At 41.4% G+C, this 26,324-nt stretch overlaps 1 protein-coding gene across 17 annotated transcripts in view; it reads right to left on the bottom strand.

The window, feature by feature from the left end:
* The window catches only part of PTPRT (protein tyrosine phosphatase receptor type T), a 591,983-nt gene that overhangs the window by 42,674 nt on the left and 522,985 nt on the right, over window positions 1-26,324 (bottom strand). For 9 of the 17 annotated variants that reach the window (XM_081916619.1, XM_081916629.1, XM_081916632.1 and 6 more), the window contains 4 exons: window positions 24,100-24,248; window positions 17,414-17,491; window positions 17,168-17,203; window positions 5,498-5,685 (listed from right to left, as the gene is read on the bottom strand). In XM_081916619.1, the coding sequence (XP_081772745.1) occupies window positions 5,498-5,685; window positions 17,168-17,203; window positions 17,414-17,491; window positions 24,100-24,248 (451 nt within the window). The remainder of the gene's footprint in view (window positions 1-5,497; window positions 5,686-17,167; window positions 17,204-17,413; window positions 17,492-24,099; window positions 24,249-26,324) is intronic. The other 8 variants (XM_081916623.1, XM_081916624.1, XM_081916625.1 and 5 more) reach the window with 3 other exon arrangements.

The raw sequence follows: 26,324 nt of genomic DNA, 5'->3' as shown, positions 1-26,324 counted from the left end.
TTGATCAATAGGCGTCTTATCAAAACAGCATATAAAGATCCAGTGTGTGTATAGAAAACATATGCCCCTTCTGTTCACTAAAAATATAATCAAATTTCTGATATACAAATGTATAAAACTTTCTGCTATAGTATGATTTACACCAGGGGTTCTTAAACTGCAGTCAATGGACTATCAGTGGTCCACAAGGTGGTCTGTCATATGCCTGCAAAAATACAATTAAAAATCTTCCTGGAGTTAGCACAACTGCTACAACAGGCAGAAAAACAACAACCATTAAGTGGTTCACGAAGACCTGCAGTAATTTGGAAGTGGCCCATGGGAAAAGAAGATTGAGAACCACTGATTTGTATATAAACAGCTCAGGATAAAATCAAATGCCATTTGAGATTTCAACAACTATAGTAATGATGGATTAAACTTCTCGGTCTATATCTATATTCTTTTCTTCAAATTTTCTTCACAGTGTATGGCTGTCATTTTAAAGCACTTAACACAATGACATAACTGGTAAACTTGTCTTGGAAAATTCAGACTACTGATATAGATGGAACAATAACCTGTTACAATGAGAAAAATAGCAAAGTGCAGTGGAATAAATAATGTATCCAAAACAGATAAAATCAGGAATATTTTAGACATCACTGCCAGCACTGACTAAGTATGGCTAATCTGCACTTCTTTCATAACTGTTGTCAACTTAACAATAGAATTGTAGCAACAATTAACCAGTTTTAAGAGCAATAGTGGTACCACAATGATCTCACTAGCATTCTAAATTCACTAGGAAAATGTAGGCATTCTATGGGACCTTCAGGCACCAATCTCATTATCACTGGTCCCATTCCCCGCCCCAAATCTCTTCCTGTAGGTAGAAAACAAAGAGAGCAGCTAGATGACTGGCTTGAACCTTTCCCCCTTCTATGCTAGTATTCTTCTGGCAAGGAAGTGTTTATTTTGGGGTGTGGCTTTTTTAACATGGGAGAACATTCAAAAGTAGTTCTAGCTCCAGTTTTAATTGGCACTGACCCTTCTTCCAGGTCTTGACTTTACCCCAGTATTCTGCTGCATGCATAGAACCAGATTCAGAAATATTATTGGAATTGTGCTGAGGATTGCCTTAAAAGCGGTATGTAAATATCCTTAAACAAATAAAAACTAAATGTAGAAAGCACAAAAGTGGGTCTTCTTCAGTTTAGCCTTGAGCAAGATTCCCAGGATATCTACCAAACTACTTCTCAAATGCGGGGGAAGGGATATAGTTTAAAATCAATTGTGTGTGTGTGTGCTTGCATGAAAGACTGTTCAAGAGAAAGAGCGAGGGGGAGAAAGGGAAAGACCATGTATAGTTGAGACAGGAAATGAAGAGGGGTGGGGGAGTCTAATGGAGTTAGTGATTGATGAAGGCAACTCACAGAGCGTTTTCATAATAGAAAAATTATTTGGTACAATGTCACTAAATAGATCGTAATTTATGAAACTTGTTTACAGGGTAAAGGACAAAAATATATATCTTAAAAGGCCAAGTATATTTGTATGTGAGACAGACACCAAGCTAGAATACATCACATTTTGAAATACAGCTCCTGGACATCAAAGATAAGGTCATTAATCTTCTGTCTAAACTAAAATAAAAAAAAAATCCTACTGATTATTTATGTAGCACTTTGAAAGTGCAGAACTTTGCCATAAATATTAAATTACGGAAGCAACCTTCTAGTCACATTCCCCACCCCCATATTATACCAAATTAGGTAGACTAGTTCAGTAATTGTAAAATTATGAAAACCATGTTTCAGCTCTTGTTTGTTGTTCAAAGAGAAGCTGCAATGCAAGCTTGGCTGAAGTATGGTAATTTGAAATTATGAGCCACATAGTCAGCCATACAAAGACATATTCTACAGGACAAATAAAACATCAGGTGTGCAGAATTAGAGTCAGCACCTTCAGTGAGGGAAACAATTAAGTTATATGACTGGGCACATTATGGAAGTATATCCCAAAATGTGCAGTCATCTTATGGGAGAAAGTGCATTCCCCATTACCCACTGAACTGAAGCTGAAAAACATGATGGACCAGAAGCAGTCCTTATATTAGTAGTTTATATTCCACCTGAAAACATGTACACATTCCTGTGGACGAAACAGATGAGCACATGATTGCTCAATATCTCCTTCATCACTACAGACTTCTTCAGACCCAGAATCCAGCTTCATCCCCAATGTGAAACACAAAGCACATTATTTTTTCAGGGCTTGATCCATTTGTGATCCCACGAAACAGGATAGAGGTAAGTGCTTTGTGACAGATAGACAAGATGCATGGATTTAAACAGGGCTCTTTTTTCAACCAGAACTCACCAGAACTCAGTTTCTCTCCTCTCCATCAGCTGCTTCCACCAGGCTGCAATATTTTTACTCCCTCTACCCCATCCCACAAAATGGAACTGCCCAGTTTTAATTCAATTGTACAGACTCTGAACATGCGCTTGCTCACTGACTTGTGACAGTTGTTTTTCCTTAAGAACAAATGGAGGTTAACAGTAATTCTTCTCGACATCTAAAGATAGTACAGTTTAATTTAAGGTCTGAACCACATCAGTTTGACCCCTGGAAGTACCTTAAAATCATGTCCACAAGCTTTGAAATAGGATATAGATTTCAATGACATCCCAGCCCTTCAGATAAAAGATACTGTATGGTATTATTGCAGTAGCCACTGATTTACCTGCCCCTTCAGCATTGATACAATTTTTCAAACATCTGTCCTTTCATAATTCAAGAACCATACATGCAATTCACTTGTCACACAAAGGAACCAGGAGTTGCAAGAGAAAATTTCCCTTTGCATCCTTCATCGAGCCAAGCACTCTTTGTTCATCTGATTTACCTGAAAGTCTGCACTGACAGTAAGACTGGCATGGGATGGAATGAGCATCTATTTTATTTTGTTTGTAAATATTGGTCCCCAGCTTGTTGGAAACTAGAAATGGCCACCAAATATCACAGTGGAGAGCAGTTTCAGAACAATGTGCTATACGGAGATTGATAGGAGAGACTAAACCCCACCCCCATGTTGTAAACAGGGTTTGGGGAACCTCTTCCAGTCTGAGAGCTTGCCAGTCTGAGTTGCATTCCCTTCTGTGCAACTTTCTGGGAGCCACATGCCAATAGCAAGGGCTAGGAACAAAAGTGCATAGAATAAGGAATGTAAATTTTAGCTTTCTACAGTAGGCTAGTTTCTGCATACACTCATACCCATCTCTATCTCAGCAAGCAAGAGGCTTTCTCAGAGTCTAAGGACACAGTCTAATTAGGCAAAAACACTCAAGGAAGGTGTGAAGGAGGGCTGGTGCCAGGTCTGGGAAATGGGGAGTATCTCAAGAACCACACAGAGAGAGTTATTGGGCTGCATTTGGTTCCTAGACCTGTGGTTCCCCAACCTGGCAGTAAAGGTTGTACATGCTATATGATAGATGACCACAGTGTGTCAAGGTAGATAGCTAAAAATATATGTGGTTATCTCATATTTAAGATAACCCCAAGGCATCTCAACACCTATTCAGCTACAGTTTTCTCTCCAATGCCTGTGGAGCCGAGTCACAAGAAAGTTTGTTCTTACTTATTTCTCTCCTTTCCACCATTACTATTCCAATACAGTCCCAGGCCACTTCGCTGCCTCTAATGCCATTTCTATAAACTATTCAGTGGTTTTTCCATGGCGCTTGAAGGTTGGATTTGCCCAAACTTAGAACTAAATTCAAACATCCCACGTTGCATTTGATCATGGCGAAATTCTGCAAAGCCTTGGGCGATACGCAACTAAAGAACAAAGGCAGCCAAGAGAAAATATTTCCAGCCATCTCCCAGGCCGGCATTTGATCACAGCTGCTATACCACATCTATCAGATGTTGATTATGGGGATTCAATACTTCTGCCAAAGACAATAACGGTTTAATTGCAGCAACAAGGCTCTAGCAACACACACCGACCCAGGCAGAAGCAGCCTTCCTGCCTCTCAGTGTCTTGTTTGGCAACAGTCTGTAAACTCATCCATTGATGAAGGGTAGAGAGACATAAATATATAGATAGCCAGGGGCAGCTTCAAGTCTGAGAAAGCCCTCTGGCTGCAGCGGTAATGGGCAGCCACTTTAATTTCCCAGAATGCTCAGGGGCTGCATTTTAAATTTCGCACAATGTCCTCAAATGCTCCATTAGGAAAGTAATGGGGAATTAAATTGATCATCTCTCACCACCAGGTAAGCATGCAAGTCCAGGGCTGGTGTCAGCACCAGTGGAGCCTGATGGGGCTGCCAGTGGACAGGTGCCAGGTGCTGATGCCAGACCTGAGATAGCCAGGAGTGTCGTGTTTAAATGGAAGGCCATCAGCAGAGACACTCCAGTTGCTCACCATGGCATCAGCAAATCCCCTCCCTAAATTGCAAACTTGTATTTCATCACTTCATACGTGAAAGGAGCTGGGGATTAAGGCAGGGCAGCCAATGTGGTCTCCTCCATACATTTTGGATTATAATTTTCATCAGCTGATCTGTCTGGCACCCAAAAAATATTTCCCCAGTGCAATGTAGCTCTGTGTTTCTTCAAATGTGATATGGTTGGTGTGGCACCCCAAATCTGGAAATACTGCTCCATTTCCCAGTCCACCTACCTTTACACACTCCTGGGGGCAGTGGGACAGAAATGACTAGACTTTCAGGAATCGTTAGTTCGCAAAACAGTCTCTGAACAAACCTTCATAGAGCCAGAAGCCTCTGGGTGGCTGTACCAGCTAGCAGTTCTTCTGACAGCTGGTTGTCACCTGTGGAAAGCCTCTTACCAACACTGTCAGGTCTGTCATCCATCTGCTTACCCTCCAGCAGCACCTGGTCCTGTCGGCAGAAAGTGATGATGAAGGGAGCTGCGTGCTCATCTCTGCCAGAGAGAGCTGTCAGTAGGACTAGATACTACAGCCACCTGGAGGCTTCTCATCATATGGATGCTGGTCCAGAGGCTGCTGTGTGAACAAACTCTGAGCAGTTCAACTAACAATAAACTCAAAACAGTGAGTCTTTGGTTTGCACCTATACTACACCATATTATGGTTTGGTGGAGTTTATACAAGAGATAAGGTGGCTACCGCCATGATCCCTAACCCAGTATGCTCTGCTGTATGAGAGTTTCAATGAAAAGAGAAAGCTTTGCCACGTCTTTTTCCATAAGTGTGGCTACTGGGAAGCCTTTATGGCAAAAGCCAAGCCCTTTCCCCACATCAGTGGACTGGGGCAGAAACATCTGGGATGATGGCCACTGCATATAACAGAAAGAGGACTCAAGACAAGGAGGCAGGAGCAAACAGGGGGAAGGCATTCTGGTTAGCATATAAAATAAGCCACTTAAGCTATTGAGACGCTTCTCAAGAGAACTTGTTCTGATTTGACAATAGCCTTAATTTTCATTCTTTAGCTCGGCATTCAAGTGAGTGAATGTTGCTCTCACCTCATACTCCTCTTTAAAGCCATAGCCCTGTCCTCGTTTCATCTGAGTGATGTGCTGCAACAAGTCGGCCACTCGGATTGCTGGCTGGAACTGTCCCCTGGGGTAGGACATTTCCACCGGGTCGCAGCTCCGATAGGGATGGGTCTGGATTGTCAGTGTCGGCTGAGTCATCTCCCCATGGCTACTGTCTGTTTTAAAAAAATAGGGAGGCAAAACAAACTTTCACCCAGCTGTTATTTATTTGTTGTCTTCCGCCCCAAGGTTAATTCCCCACCCTCCCATGGCTGAAATGAAACTGTACCTGCCCAGAGCCATCCCACCCCCCAAAGCTAATGCACACACATGCTGGATTTTGTGTGACAGGGAATGAAGAAAACACAGAAGCAGCAAATTACCCAACGGTGACAACAACAGGAGGAGGAAATATGGTTATTTGATGCACATTACATAAGAAACCGGAATTTCTTTCATGCTACCTAATCACATTCGATAAGGTCCCCATCTCTTGTCCTGCTTGTTGCTTTTGCAGCTTGAGGGCAGAAAGACTATACAGAAAGGGCATATCCTGCCTCTGGTCAGTTCTCCTACCTTTATCTCTTGCCAAGCAGGACTCCAATGCCACTTTTCAGTAGGTAGACAGGAAGGAGAGAGTGAAGAACAGACAGGTGCAGTATCATGGCAAGAAAACCTGAAATGCTCTGTTATGCAATGGTTCCATGCCTTGGACATGTGAAAGCAACAGGTTCAGCTTCAGGATAAGAGATGGGAACCCTAGCAAGAGAACTAGAAAACAGGGGCTAAATGCGTGCAAATTTTCTTTGTTGCTCATCTGTACTGATTTAGCATTAGATCAGAGATGGAAACATGTGGCCCTCCAGTTGAACTCCAGTTCCCTTCAGCCGTTGCCACTTTGGCCAATGGACAAGGATTATAGTCTTTGTAGTCCAGCAACCTCCAGAGGATCAGAATTTCCCCACCCTAAGTTAAACACTCCTTTAAGGGGTGGTTCAGGGATGCTTTATGCTGTACTAGTTCTCATACTCTGCACGTACTGGAACGTATTCTGCACTTTTCCTCCAAAAGCAGAATCAACTTAGGTGATGTGCCTGCCATAATTCCTTATATAGCTTCACAGACCATGGAACATAGTTTGATATTTTGCATTTTGAATGGGGACTGGGCAGGGGATAGGAAATGACGGAGAAGTTAACTAGAATTCTTTATTGCAAATCCCAAATTTTGTGACTGGGATGTTTGTACGTGTGAGTGTACAGTAGTATTTTGTATTCCTTTGTATTTCTATTAAGTCCTGCAATGGGGAAATAAGGGTGTTTTTCTGGGGTCATTGGGAAGTTAAGGAAGATGAAGTACAACATAATGATGGGGGCAGGGCTTTTGGGTCACACTAAACATGATGTGGAGGAGACACCTAAGTTTCTTCATGATTTTTTGATTTCAGTTTACTGCAACTGCCAGGGAGGTAGGAAGCAGACTCTAAATTTGACTGAAGCAGCACGGCAGAGAAAGGGATGGCTTAACACTTTCCCTACAGGTTCTCCTCCCGATATTGATAAAGGAAAATAGATTGATTTTTATTTTATTTTTTGTCCCCAAAATCCCAGCAACTCCTGATGAAGAAATCTGCATCTATAGAATACAGCACTGAGTGTTAACGCAAAGTTCAACATTTCATCAATGTAAGCGTATTAATTAGACATGAAACACAAATATTCGCAAGCTTGCAGAAAGCCATTTTTTGTGTTAGGGGGAAGCCAGACAGCAAAGCTAAGCATTTATTTATACAATAACCCGCCTAATGCCGTTACTAATGATAATGTGAGGACTCTGAACAGAGGGTATTTTCAAGGCTTATTAGTTCTCCGGGCTGGATTTACTTTCCCAATGCATCTTTACTGTTCCCCATTAACCCTTTGCAATAGAGAATGGGGCCATTTTCTTTAAAAATGGTGAACTACTTGCAATAGGCTGCATAATCTGCTTAATTTGCTACCATTAGGTTGAATCCAAACCCAGTTGCACAACTGAATTCTCCAAGGACCCTAATCTTCTATCAGCCACAGTTTAAAAACATTAAAAGTTTCCATTCCAAGAAGGAGTCACAACCAAAGAAACAAAACAAAAAGTAATGAGCACACTCAGGCCTTTGGATTTGTCATAAAGTTAAACTCAAAGCTACTCAGCTCAGCATATTCAGGTGTAATCATTATTTTCCATATTCAGAATGATTTCTATTCTGGGCTTTATTTTTTGTTGTTTTTGATAGCCTCCTTTTCCAGTTCTATAGTTGGAAATATAACAGCTGAAGTATATGGCAGTGGGGGTTTATGGTACAGAAAGAAGGGGCGGAATTCAATATTGCTTTATGTGGTATGTTCATTTGTCACAAGCATATCAGCTTCCCAGATGGAACAACCCCTCTTCTCCTTTCCCCATGCACTGTTCTGGAGGGGTCTTCCTGATCCCTCACCCCACCCCATAGTCAATGTCAGTGGGGGTGGAGAGCGTGCAGAGAGAGGAAAGGGTCTTCCACTGGTCAGGTTTGTTAAGTGAATCCTACCCAACAGGAGATAGAAGTTTGGAACTAGACTTTGGTGTCTCTTGCAAGTCCATTTCTTGAATGGAATTCCACTCAGGGGATATTCCAGCTGGTAAAAAACAGGAAGGTGACTTTTGTCAAATCTGCCTGCAGCCACTTGAGCCCTACAAAAAAAATAATAATCTGTTCTGGACTGGAGTATTGGGGAATAATTTTGAAAAGGGGAGGCTTTAGAGTAGCAAGAAATTTGCAAAAAAAACCCCAAACCTCCTCCTTTCCACCTGCAGGATCCATCATCTGGATCAAATGCCTTCCATAGATCAAAGGCGCCCATTTGTGGATGGCTAAGTTTTGATCCAACCCTCCATCTCATTATACCATAAGGAAGGGGCTGGCCATCACTAGCCTTAGATACATCACAGCTCAAACTTACTTACGGGTCCTCCAAACAAATCCCTGATTCTTTCTAAACCCTATATTGTAACTTTCGGACACTCTTGTTCACTGCTCTACCACTTGAGAATGTCATACTGGATGTGATTGTTGTTTTTGTGAAGTAATCAACTATATACTATTCCATTAATACATAAGACATAGCTGACACCAAACCAAGTTTGCTAGTGAAGTGGAAATAGAGGTTCTAAACTCAACCCAAAGCAACGGGGGAAAGAGATAAAAGAGTCTGTATTCTTTGCCCCAGATTCCTTGAAGTATCCATGAACCATATTTTTATGCCAACACAAAATGGACAACATCTGATATCGCAGCCAGATCCTGATTCTCCCACTCTCTATCTCTTTGTAAAAGAAAGAGCAGAAAAAGATATTTCCCCATAGACAAATTGCAAAATGAGACTGGTATTAAAATATTCTGCATGTGCGAGAAAAATGATGCTCGCAATATGTCTAATCATGGTCTAAGACTGAATGCCACCAAGACTAATGATATATTCTAGCTGGACATTTTAGAAGTGCTGATTACAATACCTGTATGAACAATTCAATATCTAACTGAAGAAGAAGTTATTATTTCTAATTTAAGATAATCATTAAGAAGAACAGCCTTTGCAGATAAAAATTTATGGTCTATCACTTTAGATCTCAGAAGCTGCAGTAACTCGGTGTAGGACTTTTCTTGTGACTGCCCCTCTTCTTTTTGAAAAACCACTGCAGACATTTTGGTTCCAAAAAGCCTTCCCAGATGGATCTGTCTTGGGCGTCTATTTGGTTTTTTTAAAAAAAAAATAAAATCGAATCAATCTGCTGTTATTTTGGATATTGTTTTAAACTGTTCTTTTTTAGGCTGTTTTTACTGCAGTTTGTACATTCCCCTGAGATGCACATGTATGTGGAAGGAATCAGGTTCTACAGTGGCAGCCGATCCCAATGTAGATCCTTATTCCCCCCCCCCACTCTGTTTCTGATGTAGATCTTCACTCACCCCTTCTTCCCTGGCAGGGATGAGAAGCACCATTTTATGGTTTGCTTCAGGTGTCAACATGCCTTGGGTTGGCCCTGCTCAGCCATCCCCACCCCACCCTCTCCCATACGATTCCTTCAGCACCTTTTATGGTGCACGAGAACAGCACTGAGTCACATAAATGCAAGAACATTGTTCCTCTTATACAATACAGTACTGTACTTGTGTATCTGTTATTATACCAAATCCAATCAGCTTTTTTAGTTGCACAGCAGACCATAGGGTTGATCTATAAAAGCAACATGCTGTCTACTTCTTAACTATATGTATTCAATACAGGAGAAGTGTGCTGACAGACAGTGTATCTGCAGCAGGGACCAGAGGAAGAGGAGGAACGCAGAGAGAAGAATCACCATGGTGCACCTGTTAACAGTGAAACGGAACACCTTCATCTGCCTCACTTGCAATAAAACATGTCTTGCCCATATCGGTCTCTACAGTCACAGCAGACACTAGTAACTTTCCAATGGTTTGACCTTGCTCCCAAAGGCAAACACTCCCATTGTCTCCCAGAACAGACAGAGGCAAACAACAAGGTGCTGTAATATGAACAATAATGCAAAACAGGAGTAGCTAACCTTTTTTTGGCCTGAGGCCCCTTTTTCAACCTTGGCCAACCCCCAAAGGGGCCCATACCAGTTATGGGAAAGGCAAAAAATGGGTGTGACCACCATAAATACACAGGCAGGCAGCCACACCTCCACAGCTGATCCAACAAATCAGATATCACCCCCTTTCTGCTCATCAAATCAATTGGATAAGCAGCGAGGGGGCAATTTACATCCCACCCTAGTGTTGTCTTATATACTCAACTGATTAGTGCACTCAGTAGGTGAGGGCCTCCTGCAAATACCATCTTATCAAGAGGCCCATTTTGCACTATATGGAAATTGGGCCTTTGATCTGTTAGCACCTCTCCTCCTGCTAAATATTGGAAAGGTGCCATCCCTGTTGTCTTTTTGGTGCCTACTGAAGACCTTCCTCTTCCATAAAGTATTTTCTGTAGAGATCTTTCCCAATCTGCATCTATATTGGAACTGATTGATATGTTTGTGTGCCCTTTGCAAGGAAGGAAGGATGGGAAATAATAATAATAATAATAATAATAATAATAATAATAATTTATTCTCTCCCCGTTCCAGTACTGCTGCCAAAATCAGAGGAGTCTTAGGGAGCCATGAAAATTTGCTTGGTGGGCCCCAGATCAGGGTCCTCAAAGGAGGGATTAGCTATTCTTGATGTAAAACACACTAACATATATCTTGATCTTCTCATCATAGCTAATCATTTATTGTTTCAAACAGTTTTTAATATTGCTTCACAGATCACAATAAAATGGAGGGGGAAACCTGCACAGTTAGCAGGGAATAAAATAATCCAAATATTTCTTGATTCTATCCGTACTACTAATCTGGTAAAATGAGAATAGGATGGGAGAGTGGGGGGAGAGGAAGCCTGTCAACGATAAGGCCAAGCTCTGCTGGAAACATCTCAAGCACTACCAGAATGGAGTGTGCCCTGAATACAAAAAACAAAGTTTTGTTTCAAAACTCTTCCTTTAATATCCACAGACTCTCTGATTTTGACACGATAAGGCTATCATATCCATTTATATTTTTATTCGGTTAGCCTTGGCAAGTGTGTAACATGATAAGACATCATTTGCACAAAATAAATTATTTTTGGGCTGGTGTTTGCAATGGATTTAATTACACACACATCCAATCTCACTTTCCTGGAGTAAAGGGTTGTCATTTATTTGACATCTCCTAAGGATGGCTCCAGAATGGCTAATATCACTCTCTGCATTACCCCAGTGGTAATGGAAACACTTGCAAAATTGGCTTACAGGTTTTATTTGTTTTCATGCGCGTCTAGGTTATGATATGACAAATGACTTGTTTCAAGGAGATATGCTAATAAAACATAAACATGGCCCAAAGTGAAAAACTATCATACACAACTAAGCATGTGCTTTAAAAAAAATGTGTGCCAGACACTTCAGAGTTCATACAAAAAGCCCAGTGGATCAACCATTAGTTTCTGACACTGAGGCTGCTGGTCAGAGAAAGAAATTACATGGCATTCCAGCATCATATAACTAACATGTTTAACTCTAATTAATGCATGAAGGGGTTAAGACCATAGAGTTAGCTGTCCTGCCAGGCTTAGCCAGGTCACACCCCCCCTCACCTTGGGAGGAAGGGCTACCAAACTCCCACTTTCCATGCTTCCATCCTGTGAACCCTACCAGTAAGGAGGTCTAAGATGGATGCTCCAAGCTTAAGCAAACAATTTTTGTATGTCTATACAAGTGATTTAGAAACTCTTAACATGTTGCAACCTTAGTAATACTGCCTGTCTTTTATTGCTGCTTTATGGAAAAGCACGTGAATCTGACCTTTGAAGCGTTTGTAAGCAAACCATTTTTAACTCACAAAACATGACCACTTTCTATGCTAAGAAAAGAGGGGAACTTTGGAAGTACCATAGGAGGCCCTGGTAGGCACATTGGTTCCCACAAGCACCATGCTGGCAATCATTTTAATAGTGTGAACACAGGAATGGGTACATTTATACCCTGTGGGGATCTGGTACCAAGGGTAAAATCTTGAGCCATCAACTTAAGTAGAAAATCATTGGATCCTACTCCTAGGAGAAAAGTAAGAATTATTTAGCTGGACTGACATTTCTCAGAAAACTCCCAAACCCCACCCCCCTAGAAAAAGAAGGCAACATTGCAGAATATTATCTGATTGGTCTCGACCTTCATGTGTATGCGTGTGGCAGCTGCTATTTTCTCCTCACACTGCCCCAGAATGTCATTTGCATTGGGGCTGATGCAAAATGGAGGCCAGTCTGTCAACACAGATGCTGCTGCTGACACTGACAATGGCAACATAGAAGAAAAGAAGCTGTACTACTGCCACTTCAAATGGTAAGTCCCAACTATGAGAAACTGTAGGATAACTTATCTCCACACATACAGAGAGAGAAAATTTGAGTCAAATGGTACCTTCAGTTTCCCTGCACACAAAATGGGGTGGAGAATTTCAAGATGTCTACGTAATGTCTTAAGACATTATTTTGGATGGCTATTTTAAAATGAAAGCAGTTCATACCAAAATATTATTTATATTTCACCATTTAAAATATGTCTTTTCTGCATGAATATGTCTATTCCTAAAAAAAAAAACCAGATTGTCTATTCAATGTCAAATCTTGTCTTGAATGTTCGAATGGAAAAGAGTCCATAGTTTACTTCAGAAATTTGTTCCACTGATGAACTCTTCTTATAGTGAGATTCCGCCCCCCCCCCCCATAGTATAGCCTATGTAATTAACTCCCTGCTTTCTGTCATATCTGTATTGGCTATGGTAATCAACTGGTCCACCTCTCTCATTTCTGGCATTGTATGAATATCTGAAAACTATAAATAGGCCACCCTTTTATTATAAATAAATAAATACCAATTTTGCCCTACTCCCCCCCCCCCTTGCAGGACTTCCCTTGTATCATACCCATCATTATCTACTAAATTCCTCAAAATGAGTCAAAATTGTATAGTGGAATATTGTTAAAGTGGTTATCAATCACTTTGCCTTGACATCTCAGTGGATCTTTTTCATTGCAGATGAAGTTAGGATGCTGTCCCTGCATAAACTCTGGAATAGACTGCAGCATGGCAGCTAATGTATCATGGATTGAGTTGTCAGTTTTTAAACTTCCACTTTTTAAAATAAAAAACCCCACTATAAAATAATCTAATCTTCAGATCAAGTTAATGATGCTGAAACTCAGTTATAACACACCATCATCAACTTTGCCTTTTCAGCTGTTTAGATGCATATAGCAGCACTTGCTAGGAGACTACAAAATGCAGCTGTTTATCACCTGTTTGTTTATTATTTGTTCACCTATGTACCGGTATTTGTTCATGTGTATTGTGAATTTATGAGTAGAGCTTCAAGTGAAGTTCTCTGAATGTGGTGTCACAGAAGAGAACCTTGGGAACACATAAATGTTCACATCCCAAGAAGAGAAGAGCTTTACAAGGCACCTTCTGCCCACCTGCATCTTGGATTAAAATCAAGCCAGAGAAGTTCTGACTGCCCTGCCAACCTCATCTGCCAATTCCCCACTCTGAAAAGCACCATTCTACTTTCTTTTTAATTATCTGGCCAGCAGCATTGAGGGAGGATGAGACAAGGTAAAGGTAAAAAGGTAAAGAACCCCTGGACGGTTAAGTCCAGTCAAAGGCGACTATGGGGTGTGCCGCTCACCACTTTTCAGACCAAGCGAGTTGGCGTTTGTCCACAGACAGTTTTATGGGTCATGTGGCCAGCATGACTAAACTGCTACTGGCACACGGAGGACTGTGACGAGTGACAGAATGCATGGAAACGCCGTTTACCTTCCTGCTGCAGTGGTACCCATTTATCTACTCATGCTGTCACAACTCTCATCACCACTGGCTGGTTAAGTAACAAGACAGGGGGAAAATATGTTATGGGAAATAGGAGCCTGAGAGTGATTGTGTTTTGGGGACCCCAAAGGTTGGTGTGGAAGGAGGTCATTTTCCAAGACTTACTTTGGCTCAGGAAATTATCCTAGATCTATTTCAGGGGTGGACAACTCCCAAGAGACTGCAATCTACTCACAGAATAAAAACTGGCAGTGATCTACCCCCAGACCTGGGGGTTCAGGTCAACATTGTTGAGCTTTTTTTTTTAGGAAGGAAAGCCCTTTAATCATTTAGGTTGAGTCAAATGTAAACAAGAAAGAGCTCGCCCATCTTTATCAATTGCTTTGCATATTCTCTCTAGAATGGAACCAAAACCATTCTTGCTTTGACTGCTTGTCAAAAACAAAGCAGTTATTTTTTAAATATATATATATGTGATATGTGCTTATATCACATGAAAAATGCAAATTCGATTTGTACAAGATGAGTATAATTTAAATGCAATTTTTTCATGTGTTGTTTCAAAATATTCTGGGACCTGAATGGGCCTATGACAAAGTGTTAGTGAAACTAAAATGGGACAGAATTACACTGCTCAGTCCACCTCCAGTTATACCAATAATTCCCAAAAGTTTACAATATATTAAATAACTATGCAACATACAGAATTATGTACAGATTGTCAAGAAACAGGAACATGACTATGGAGTGTGGTAAAGCAACATCACAGACATCTATGGTGGAGTTAATATACAATACTATGGTGTGCTGTCTATAATGCACAATGTTTTCTAAAAGAATTAACATTTGCTGGCTTAGAGATTTCAGTTTCATGATCTTGGAATTTTATAAATAACGTCAACTTTAAGCAAAGAAACTTAAGTCCTGGGTCCTACATAAATGGAGACGGGCCTGGGACCCAGGGGAGGCAGGTACATATTTATGAATGAATGAGTAGCATGTGGCTCACAAACAACAGTGGTGCCCTGCTGAGGCCACAGAAAGTGTCACTCGTGGGAACCAAATGACAGCACTAGTGGCCTTCAATTGTTGGACTGGGAAGCAGAGCTGAGAGGGAACTTGTGATTGTTAGTCGGCTCCTGGACCTTAAACAGATTTTTGTTCCTGCAGCTTTGGCATAATGATGGAATACTTCCCATTTTCACCGTCCAAAGAGCTGTGCTAAGAGGTTGCTACAGATGGAGGTGAGCCATCAGGTAAGCCATCAACAGGGATAGGAAATAATTTTTGCTCAAAATATCTCTTGCCTGCCTCATACAATATTTATTTTTTCTTGTGGATACTAATAAACCTTTGACCACTCAAAACCCACTTTGAAACTACACATTGGTATCTGGGGCCCCCAAACACCACACCCTACAGAGGGCTAGGAGCAGAACTCAACTATTTTCACACACATGATAAGTACAACTTTCCTCAAGAGGTGTTCCAAACCACTGTTCTTTTTCAAGGAGGATACAGAATTTAGTAGATCTATTCTACACAGGATATTCCAGTCTGAAATAATCAAACAAACAAAAAATAAAAAATGGGAGAAGTCCTTTAATAAAAAAAAAGGAATGTTGTGATGTTTTGTTTGTTCATGTTTGGCTCAGATCAGGTTGGCCCAGCTTCCAGTTGTGGCTGATTTCACAAGAAAATGTGGTTTATGAGCAAGTATGTTCTTATCCTCTTGGAAAACCATGTGTGGCTGAAAAAAAATCATTGTAGGTTGGATCCAGACTTGCTCCTCCAAGTCTCCTTCCATTTGAGGGAGGGAATCAGGATTATAGAAACAAAAGAAGAACCTACTGGATCAGGCCAATGGCCCATGTAGTCCAGCATCCTGTTCTCACAGTGGCCAACCAGATATCTGTGTGAAACCCTCAAACAGTACCTGAACACAAGAGCAATCGCTTCCAAATGTGGAGGTAGAGCACGGCCATCATAACTGGTGATTGATTCAATGGAGGTTCTCCTCTGGGGCATGTGGGACAGTGATTTTCACTGATTTCCCCTTCTTTCTATAGCCCATAAAAAAAATCTCCAAATCATGTTTTCACTGGCTACAGGGAGGGCCATTGAGGGAAAGGAGGGGTCAGTGAAAATTGCATCCACCTCCAATTCCTCTGGTATGAGGATAAGTCCTGTGAATTAAAGTGTATATCCAAGTCCTTTATATTCCAGAGAAGTTGCTCAAGTATCCTATGGTTGCAGACAAGGCATGCACACACAAATCTCTGGGTCTGTGAGGCTCCTACCCTTCCTTCATTACTTCCCTATCCCTTGGATTATTTTTAATGCACAAATGGTTGCACCTTGCTTGTGTTATGTTTCTGCCTACAGCAATACTCAGCCTCTGGAACCACTCAATGTGCTGCTGTCTGATACACCATAGAGGAAATTACTATTTATTTATTTTTTAAAAAAATCAATGCTCTGTTTATACAAATTAGGGGTCCTGGGTTTTATCTTCAGACATACAACATCTGTGCATCAGCTTTGCAGGCGCGACCTATTTTATTTGCTCTACTAGGTGTGCAAAAATGACAAACATATTTTTAAGCCTTTTATCCCTAAGCATACAAATATCTAATCTTAAAAAATGAAAAACAGAATGACAAGAATTGAGAGTAAAGGAATAATCCAATCTTTTTTATTGAAAGGGGAATCAATAAAAAAGAAATGAATTCCATTATGTGATTTAAATGTTCTTCATTCGGGGGCTTAGCAGAGAGCCACATTTTCATGATTTTTTCTTTTTCTTTCTATATTGGTAGAAGTCAGAACAAATGTTCCTAACAATTTCTTCCAAATCAAGGTCCCTCAAATTCATCTTTGGGGTTAATTCTAATCCTTCAACTTTCAAACAGCATCCCGACAATGCTGTTTTGGAGAGTGTGTATGTGTGTTTAATTATCGTTTGAGACTGCATCATAGCCTTTGAAGGAATGAGACTGATAAAGTGGCAGAGTTTTGACACTGAGCATATGGTAAAATTAGTTACACATTTTGTTGACGATGAGAAGTTTACCATCCAAAATGGGGGCCGCCTCAACCAAACAACAGTTTTGGAACATGTCTGCCAATATTCTATTGAGCCATTTTCAGATAGAATGGATGTGTTTTCTCATCAACAGGCTATTGTGCATCATAACAGTCCTCTTACCTAACAGTGTGGTCGATGGAACAGTGTCTGATGATACTTTGAGATGAAATTCCATTTGCGCACAGAACACGGATCAATGGAACCCAACAGAAGGTCAACAGGAGAAAAATAATGTGGAAAATAAAATAAAAACACAAAGTTAGCTGTTTCCAACATCCCAAAGACTTGGTTCTTTACTGCCATATTTATGTATCTACAGGGAAAGGCACAAAAGCACACAATCAAGAATAAAGTCTACATAAGTACCTGAGTAGTAGGAATTCAACAAAGATTTGCTCTGAAGGGTTTTGCTTTGGACAGAAAATGAACAAGGAGAGGATGGTGCTAGGTAGGAAAGACATAAGGAAGAAGCTTTAGAAATGTATAGAGAAAGATAACAGAACAGAGAGAAAAGCTCCTTAGAGAACAGAGTAGCATTTAATTCACTGGATGTGACATAATTAAACTGCCTAGAAGCAAACATAGTCTTCTAATGCCACCAATAGATGGTATTTAAAAAATAAATAAAAATACACGAATAAAATGGGTGCCAAAAACCCTAGAACTGCTCATATACAGCAGAGAAAAGCAACATAACACATACAGGGCACTCCTGCTAAGCTACATATGTTCCTCCTTCCCAAACACCACACATACATTTGGAGAAGACAGCAAAATAAGAATATGGAAGCATAAATCCATAGTTGAGGTTTGGAACCCACAAGAACAACACAAGTTATCTGAATTGCATTGGACTAAAACATGTTAATGGAGGTGGACTTCCAGCCATGTCTATCAGTATTATCAATGTGCAGTATCACAACTTTTGCAAAATAAAAATTAGGGAGTTCTCTTTTAAACAGGTTCATGGGTGTGGGTTGATGAGGTGAAGAATGTTAAACATGTACACAAAAAGCACAAATTGGAAGGAAATTAGCAGGTGCAACAGAAGCCTGACCCTCAAACAGATGGTTCTTGATAGCACAAGTTGGCTTGAAATTATATGAGAATTTGAAGTTAACTTTTTCTGGATACTGAGACTGGAGTGGGCAGTAGGGATGGACATGGGATGAATAAGCAAACACCTGCAATTTCTGCTCCCTTTTCTGTTGTTATTGGAATCTGATATCCCTAGTGGTCAATGCTCTCTATAGCTGCAACAGTCTCCTCTTCACTTTTCATCAAGCTAGTTTCTTCCCCTTCTTATGAGTCAGTTTTAGTAGCATATTCCAAGGCACTACCAAGCCAACTTTGTCACACCCTACTTGCACCTTGGCTGATACCTGACGTCACCTGATTCCATTTCCCAGGAACTACATGTACACACATTAGAGTCGTACCTCAGAAGTCAAACAGAATCTGTTCCAGAAGTCCATTCGATTTCTGAAACGTTCGACTTCCAAAGTGTGGCTTCTAATTGGCTGTAGGTAGCTCCTGCAGCCAATCGGAAGCCGCAGAAGCCCCATCAGACATTTGACTTCCAAAGAACGTTTATTTCTCCAAACCCTTAAGGATCAACTGATGTAATGTGCTTTATGTGGGACTGCCCTTGAAGAGAATTCACAGACTTCGGCTAGAGCAAAATGCTGATATGAGTGTTGTTATAAATGTGGTGTGGTGAGATCAAATTCAGCTTTGTACATGTTAGCTTTGTACAGGAAGAGAGGTAACCCCACAATTGGAGGCAGGGGGCGAGGATTCAAACAAGAAACCCACCCTGTCTCTAGATTTAAGATGTCTTCCTTCAATCTTCAAGCTTTTTAATCGAGTCAAAATCATAGTATTTGCAACACTTTATGCAACACTTTTACATTTCAATATGTCTTGGAAGCTGGCTTTACATGGGCCAGCCAATATTTAAGGATTTATGGTACTCTGGTCTCAGAAAATGTGGTTTTCAGTCCTTTCACATTTGTTTCCAGTGTTACAATTATATATTTGTCTTCACCTTCACTGTGACGGGAAATGAGTTAATGCAAAAAACCCACAGTACATTAAAAAGAGAGATGTCAATAGATAAAATAGAAATAATTGTTCCATAATACCATATAAAAGTAGATAAAATCCAATATACATCAAAACAATTTCAGAAGCAATTTCTAGCTCTCCAGAGTAAACATTATTTACAAATGAATAAAGGCTCATCAGAATTACTCCATGGGGCGAACAGTGCTATTCTAACAGACTCCAGGTGGAGTTGTATCAAGCCTACAGATATTTCTATTACACTTAAAAAAAAGCAGGTCAAGCAATTTTCCAAAGTATTGTCCCATGGGAAACTGAACAAAGTGCTAGTGTGCCAGTAGAATCTACTGTTAACAAGGTTGTTTATAACAAGGGAACTGTACCGCGTAAGATTTCACTGATGGCATTTAATGCACCTAACTCACATGTTGTACAAATCTCTTATGGAGCCAAAGTCTTTCCTTAAGAAAAGGAAGTGTATGCTACTAAGCATATAGGCACTTGATAGACTGGCTCTTTGGATATGTATCGATGAACACATGAGTCTTTAAAAACCATCGCCTAAAGTAGAGATGGCTAACCTGCAGCCTTTCAGATGCTGTTGGCCTTCAGATTCCATAAATGCTGACCATTGGCCATGCTGGTTGGGGCTGATGGGAGTTGGAGTCCAACAATATTCCTAAATAATTACACTAAGAATGCAAATTAGTTTTTAAAAATACCGAGACTGGGATTATTTTGACCTGCTAGTGTTCTTACTGCACAAGTTCTATAAAAAAGGTAAAGGGACCCCTGACTGTTAGGTCCATTCACGGACGACTCTGGGATTGCGGTGCTCATCTTGCTTTACTGGCCAAGGGAGCCGGTGTACAGCTTCTGGGTCATGTGGCCGGCATGACTAAACTGCTTCTGGCGAACCAGAGCAGTCCATGGAAACGCCGTTTACCATCCCGCTGGGATGTGCTTTCAAACTGCTAGGTTGGCAGGAGCAGGGACCGAGCAATGGGAGCTCACCCTGTCACAGGGATTCGAACCACCGACCTTCTGATCGGCAAGCCCCAGGCTTTGTGGTTTATACCACAGTGCCACCCACATCCCCCGAACAATTTCTATAGGAAACCCTAAAATTCACTAGTGAACCCAGTTCTACAGCACCACAGGCAGCATCACGCTGAATTATCCTGTGAATGCAGGACTCTTGTGACTTCAACTGGCAATGAAAAATAAAGTAGTAAATCTTAGAACAAAGGCTAGATTTCCTATTGCTATTGCAGACACCAGGACAGTTTGAAGGCCTTGCTGTTCCCAGCCCAGAGGACTCAGAAGTTTTGTTGGCTTTGTGTAAAAACTCTCTTAACCTTTCCATCCCAAATCTAAGCAATTTGTTGTTTGAGTAGTCACACAATCTTGTGCCTTGCATCACCTCTCCAGCCTTCCAGAGCCTGACTCTCTTGGCCGATGCCTCCTGCCTCTGCCCATTCTGCACTTTTTTATCTTCCCTGTAACCTAATCATTGGCCTGATGTGGTCTATAGTGCCTGCACTTGGCTCTTCAAGCTTGTCATTGTTTTAACCTGTGCCCACCCTGGAGCACACCATTTGCCTCTGATTCCAAGTGGCCCTGGCAGTTATGCAGGCAATAGGAGATTCAGAAGGAAGACAAGCCAGAATAAGGTACCAAGAGATGCTTTGAATCTCCGTGGAGAAGTATATTCCTTGTTCTGCTAAGTCAAATCCAGAAGTTGGATTTTCTTTGGAAGTCCTGAGCCAGGGCTAAAACTCTGCTAGTAACTGAGCTGACAAAGAGCAGCTAGAATCAAGTAAACTATCTCTCTCTCTCTCTCTCTCTCTCTCTCTCTCTCTCTCTCTCTCACACACACACACACACACACACACACACACACATCCTTACACAAGACTCTGTTGTTCTCAAGGTTTCGGACTTTCAGGGTTTCCAGATGGAAACCTCTTTTTCTAAAATCATCATCATTAATTATTCTTAATTGTTCAATTATTATTAAACAAAGCAAAAGTGCCTCAATAAATACAGTTTCAGATTGCTAAGGCAAAGGGAAGTACTCAACTTCCTCGTCTCATTTGTGCAAGGGTTTCTGCTTGCACAATGGTACTTTCCTCCTCCTCTTGCCCTCCCCCTCCCCAAATCTCCTAGGGAGGGTTGGGGGAAAACGCAGAACAGATTTAGGGGATATGCAAGGGGAGAAGGGAGAAAAAGTCCAGTGGCACAAGCAGATATTCTGTCACTGAAAGGATGCTTACTTTACCACTACATTGGATATAACCCAAAGTGATAGCACACTGTGTCATACAGACCTTAAAACGCTGAATTCTAATATATAAGAATGGGTTTGCCTGTGCTTCCAAAGCAACACAGCAGTGGCTTGTGAGGGTTTGTGTGCATATGGAAGCAGTAGTGTGTTCCCAGCAGTGATCGTGTTGTGCTTATTTAGACAGGGATCAGGTAGGGTGAAGCAGCAAGGTTGATGGACTTCCAGGCTGGTGGCAGCAGCCCCACCAGTATGACCACATCTGCAGAGCCACCACCTCCAACTCTGAAGCTCCCCAAGGTTTGCTACTCCTACATTGTCCCATCCCCACCCAAGTTCAGCCCCACCACAATTGGGAGGATGAAACCCCTTCATGAACTACCACTGTGTTGTTTTGCCCCCAAACTAACAAGGGTTTACTATTCTATACAAATAGAAAACAATCACATCCTTTCTCTTGTTCTATACACAGTACAGTGAATGTAATCAACTGATTTTTGTGGAGGAAATATGCTGAAAGTCTTGCAGCTTTTGCTGAGGCTTTCAGGATCTGGAGGAAAGCTTTAGCTACTGCAGGAGTTATGTATTCAACCTGAATTTCACAACTGGTGAACTTCAGTGTCAGCTCTAATAATACTCATAAGGAACTTTTTTCTGCACTCATCATCTTTGCCCTTATTGTTCCCATCTAAGTTCCCAGTAGGCAATGCTAACTTTATAACTGCACATGACAGCATGGCTTTAAATGCAACATCAGATGTCATGCTAGCATAACACCTTCCCGTGGACTTCCTTAGGCAATGTCCTCTGTTTCAGAAGTGAATATTTCACGCCCTTTAGTTTCAAAGCAAAACTGCTTGGCTTCCAAACTGAGATTCCTGAATAAGCAACCTGTGATAAAATCCTAAATTTTATCTTCCTTTTTCTTCTCTTACTTTCCAACAGCTGTCAACCTGGTTGTGTCCATGATGCAGACTACTCCTTTGGACCACTCCTGCCAGATCTGCTTTATGTATGACCTACTGCATGACAGTCCATCAGTGTGGTGTCAGCACAGCAGTGCCTCTGTGCTGGATGGATCATTAGTGTATCATTGTTCATTTGATACGGCGTCTCACTCATCATGCTCATGGGATGCCAGGCTTCAGGAGATGTGCTCTGTGTAATGTACCTCACTGGATGCTACAGATACTTGTGGATAATTTTAGCTCCCTAGTCTGATCTTCCTTGCCACCTATATCCATTTCTTCCATAGGGTACTGAGTAAAATCACAGCAGCTTTGATACAAGACTTCTTACATGGCAGATTCCACACTCCACATAATTATTTTATGTTTCCTGGTTTTTAAGACATTACAGTTTGGAAGAAGAAGAAGAGTTTGGATTTGATATCCCCCTTTATCATTACCCAAAGGAGTCTCAAAGCGGCTAACAATCTCCATTCCCTTCCTCCTCCACAACAAACACTGTGTGAGGTGAGTGGGGCTGAGAGACTTCAAAGAAGTGTGACTAGCCCAAGGTCACCCAGCAGCTGCATGTGGAGGAGTGGAGACGCGAACCCGGTTCCCCAGATTACGAGTCTACTGCTCTTAACCACTACACCACACTGGCTTCCTCACAGTTACCAGAGTCCTATTCCTGACCACAAACGTGCACAAAGGCTGAGGCCATTTCTGCTTCCGTGGCTCCTAGCCCTCCCTGGACATGCTAGGAATATAACCTGGGACCTTCTTCATGTAAAGCCAATACTCTGCTACTGAGCTACAGCCCTTCCATTAACAGCTACTGAGAATGGTTGCAGATAGAAGTGGAATGTCTGTAGTTTCCAGGTGTCCTCTAACACTGACTGCATTTCTGGTTTCTAACTTTGCCTGTGAACCTGCACTCTCTAACTAAAACAGCTTAGCATAGTTTTAGATAGTATTGATTAATAACTGAGCCATGTGTTGTTTTGGAGAGAAAAAAAATTAAACACAGAGGATTGTAACAAAAATGCAGTGCTCTGTTTTCTGTGTGTTTCCTCAGCTGTCCCAGCAAGACATAACCTTTAATCTTAGAGGAAATTTAAATTCTATCAGCACCATCATCAGCTGCACTGTACTGATGTGGTATTCCCTTCCAGTGCCAGGGCAGGGGGCAGTCAAACCACAGGCATGGGATGTGGCAGGGCTCAGCAGCTGTGTAACAATGCTGGGTTGATCTGGACCTAGTAATGGGGGAATAGGTTGCTATGGACATGTAACACCTGACCTGGAGCTGTTGTTCCTGCTCTGATGAACTGTGGCAACTGTATGGTTGCTGTATGGCCACTAGGTCATGAAGAACCCCAGCTTCCAAATATGCCTGGGGTTGGCTTGTCTGTTTGGTGGTTGCACAGCCATTTCAAGAACCATGTGCAGTTGTTCTACTCAAGTCAGAATTCAGTGAAACAGAAACTTGCCTAAATTGCTCAGGTGCTAAAATGAACTATTTTAATACTTTTATTCAAGTGACATTAGAAAAAGCAGAGACCTGTAGCAGAAAGAGAAACATCTCAGGAACGGAAATTGAGACATTTCACTCTCCCAGTTATTTTTATTACTGTTGTTTCCCTTATAATAAGTTTCAAATCCTTAAGATTTTTGCTCTCACGGGATCCAAGACTTTTAATTACCATAAAGCTTTCTGAATATGGAGGTACCAATTGCAAACAAGTAAAACTTACTGAATCCATTAACATCTTGGCAGCTTGAAGAAAAGGCTTCTTCATTATGAGCAGAACTGAGTTTCGTAGCAGTCTTGTCTGAAGAAGCAACAGGGCCCATTTCTCTCTGACTGCTGCTCTGCGTCTCCTTTTGCTTCTTGGCTAGTTTCCTTGAGGGTGTTTTGAAGAGGGAAGAAACCATTGTTAGGGTTTTTGTTTTGGTTTTACCATTTCTTAACTGATCAAACTGAAAGAAAACAAGCCGACAAAATAATACCTTAAAAGAGAGAGAAAGAATATATTTCTGGCTTTGAGCAACATGCAGGTCTATTTGCAAATGTGAGGAAGCATCACATTGCATCTCCATTGTAAGCATTAGCAATGGAAAGTGCATATGGAAACTAGCAATGGAGTGTCATGTAAACTGAGAGCAAACAAAAGTAGGGCCAAGGAAAAGAGAAAACAGCAGAATGGGATATTAATGGGAAAATACCAGGCAACTGCCTAAATCCAGCTTGGAATTTCCCAGTAATAGGTTTACACTAGATCAATACCTAAAAGACCAGGGCCAAATCTACTTCCCTTGAGAAATGCCTTGTCTCTTCCCCATATACCAATCGAAAGTGGAAAGCTGGTTGTCACCATGGGGCAATGTGTGGGGATCTCAGGTTGGGGCTTTGTCCCTTTACCTTGTTTCCAAAGAAGCCTAACAGAAAAGAGCAGGTACCGCACAAAAGGAAACACTCTTTAAGGTGTTGTTGACACAGTTTCTTAAACTGAGTTTTTGATTCCCCATACCCGAGTGTAAATGTAATGAAAAGCTACCATTAAATAGTTGTATTTACATATTTTTTAATAAATATATATATGTTTTTCTTCCTGATTCCTACGACATCAAGAGCAACAGTGACACTTTATATATATCCTGGGCTGAAAAATATTCTTGTTTGGGGTATTATTCACTTGTGAAACCCTCAAGTCATGGGTAGGGAACCATTTTCATCTGACGGGCAGGATCAAAAGTGGTAAACCTCTGTGGGTCACATTTGACCTATACACCTGTTTTAGTTACCTGACATAATATGGCATACTTCGCAAGTGCTCCGAAAAAAGGGACATCCTGGTGTTTTTTGTGTGAGATCACGGCGGCCATTTTGGCTGCCACTTTCTCTCTCTCTCACTTTCATACCCTGCTCTCTCACCCTGAATAAAGCACTTGAGAGCATAACACAGGTCAGGAGACTCACCCGGGAGCAGATCCTGGAAGACATACATCATGGTTTTGGCTCGGGGAAAAGTTCAACAGTGTGATATGGCATCAGGTAGATTCAGACTCCCCAAAAGCAATAAGATTTGTATTTGGCTCCAAATCGAAGCAGCACCAAATACAAGTCCGGGCTGCAAAGGAGCAGCTGACAACACTTTCTAAAGTTCCCAATTGTCCCTTTGCAGTTGTGGTTTTAGGGGAGCTCCCGAGTAGAAATGATCCTGCCTGAGGCAGCAGAGCTTGCATTCCATGCCCAATTTAAACAGTCCAAAAATACAAGCCAATGAAATCAGAAGTGCACTCTGAGGCTCTTGGTTGTTCCCATAACAGCCTTGAAGTCCAAATTAGATAGGCTCATGGGCCTAATTTGTCCTGTGGGCCAGAGTTTCCTCACCACTGCTCTGTTTCCAGAGGCCATATCCATCTAAATATTAGATGCTGTGAGTGAAGGCAGAAAGCAGCAGAAGAAGGTTGTTTCCTTCACACACTATTTGTGTGTGGACTTTTCCTGAAAGCATCCAGCTGGCCACTGTTGGAAACAGGATTATGGAGATGGACCCTTGGTCTAATGCTGCAGGAGTCTTATGTTCTTAAAATGGGCTACTGAGTGCCACCTAGTAATTTCCTGTTTGCCATTTCTAAACAGAAGCATATACCACATTAGTTACAGAAGACACAGTCCACATTTCATATACACATCAGATTTGGTTGAAAATAGTACTGATTAATTCCTACCTATCATTTTCAGGTGGTGAGTAGTTCTCCTGAATTTGTTCCCATGTGGTGAGAATGATCCGGTATTAGTATGTATGAGGGCAGGGGAAGATAGTGGGTTGCTGGGGCCTTGAGGAGAACCTACCACTGCCACCTCCTTTCCTTCTCCAAGGTACATTTCTAGGCTCTTAAGATAGGAATACGGAGCAGAGCTCATAGGATATTTGGTCTCCTTGCAAGCACTATGAGCAACTATGAGTCATAA

Source organism: Podarcis melisellensis (genome assembly GCF_964234715.1).
Source record: "Podarcis melisellensis genome assembly, chromosome: 6".
In the NCBI taxonomy this organism is placed as follows: Eukaryota; Metazoa; Chordata; class Lepidosauria; order Squamata; family Lacertidae; genus Podarcis; species Podarcis melisellensis.
This window is presented reverse-complemented; position numbering and strand designations above follow the sequence as displayed.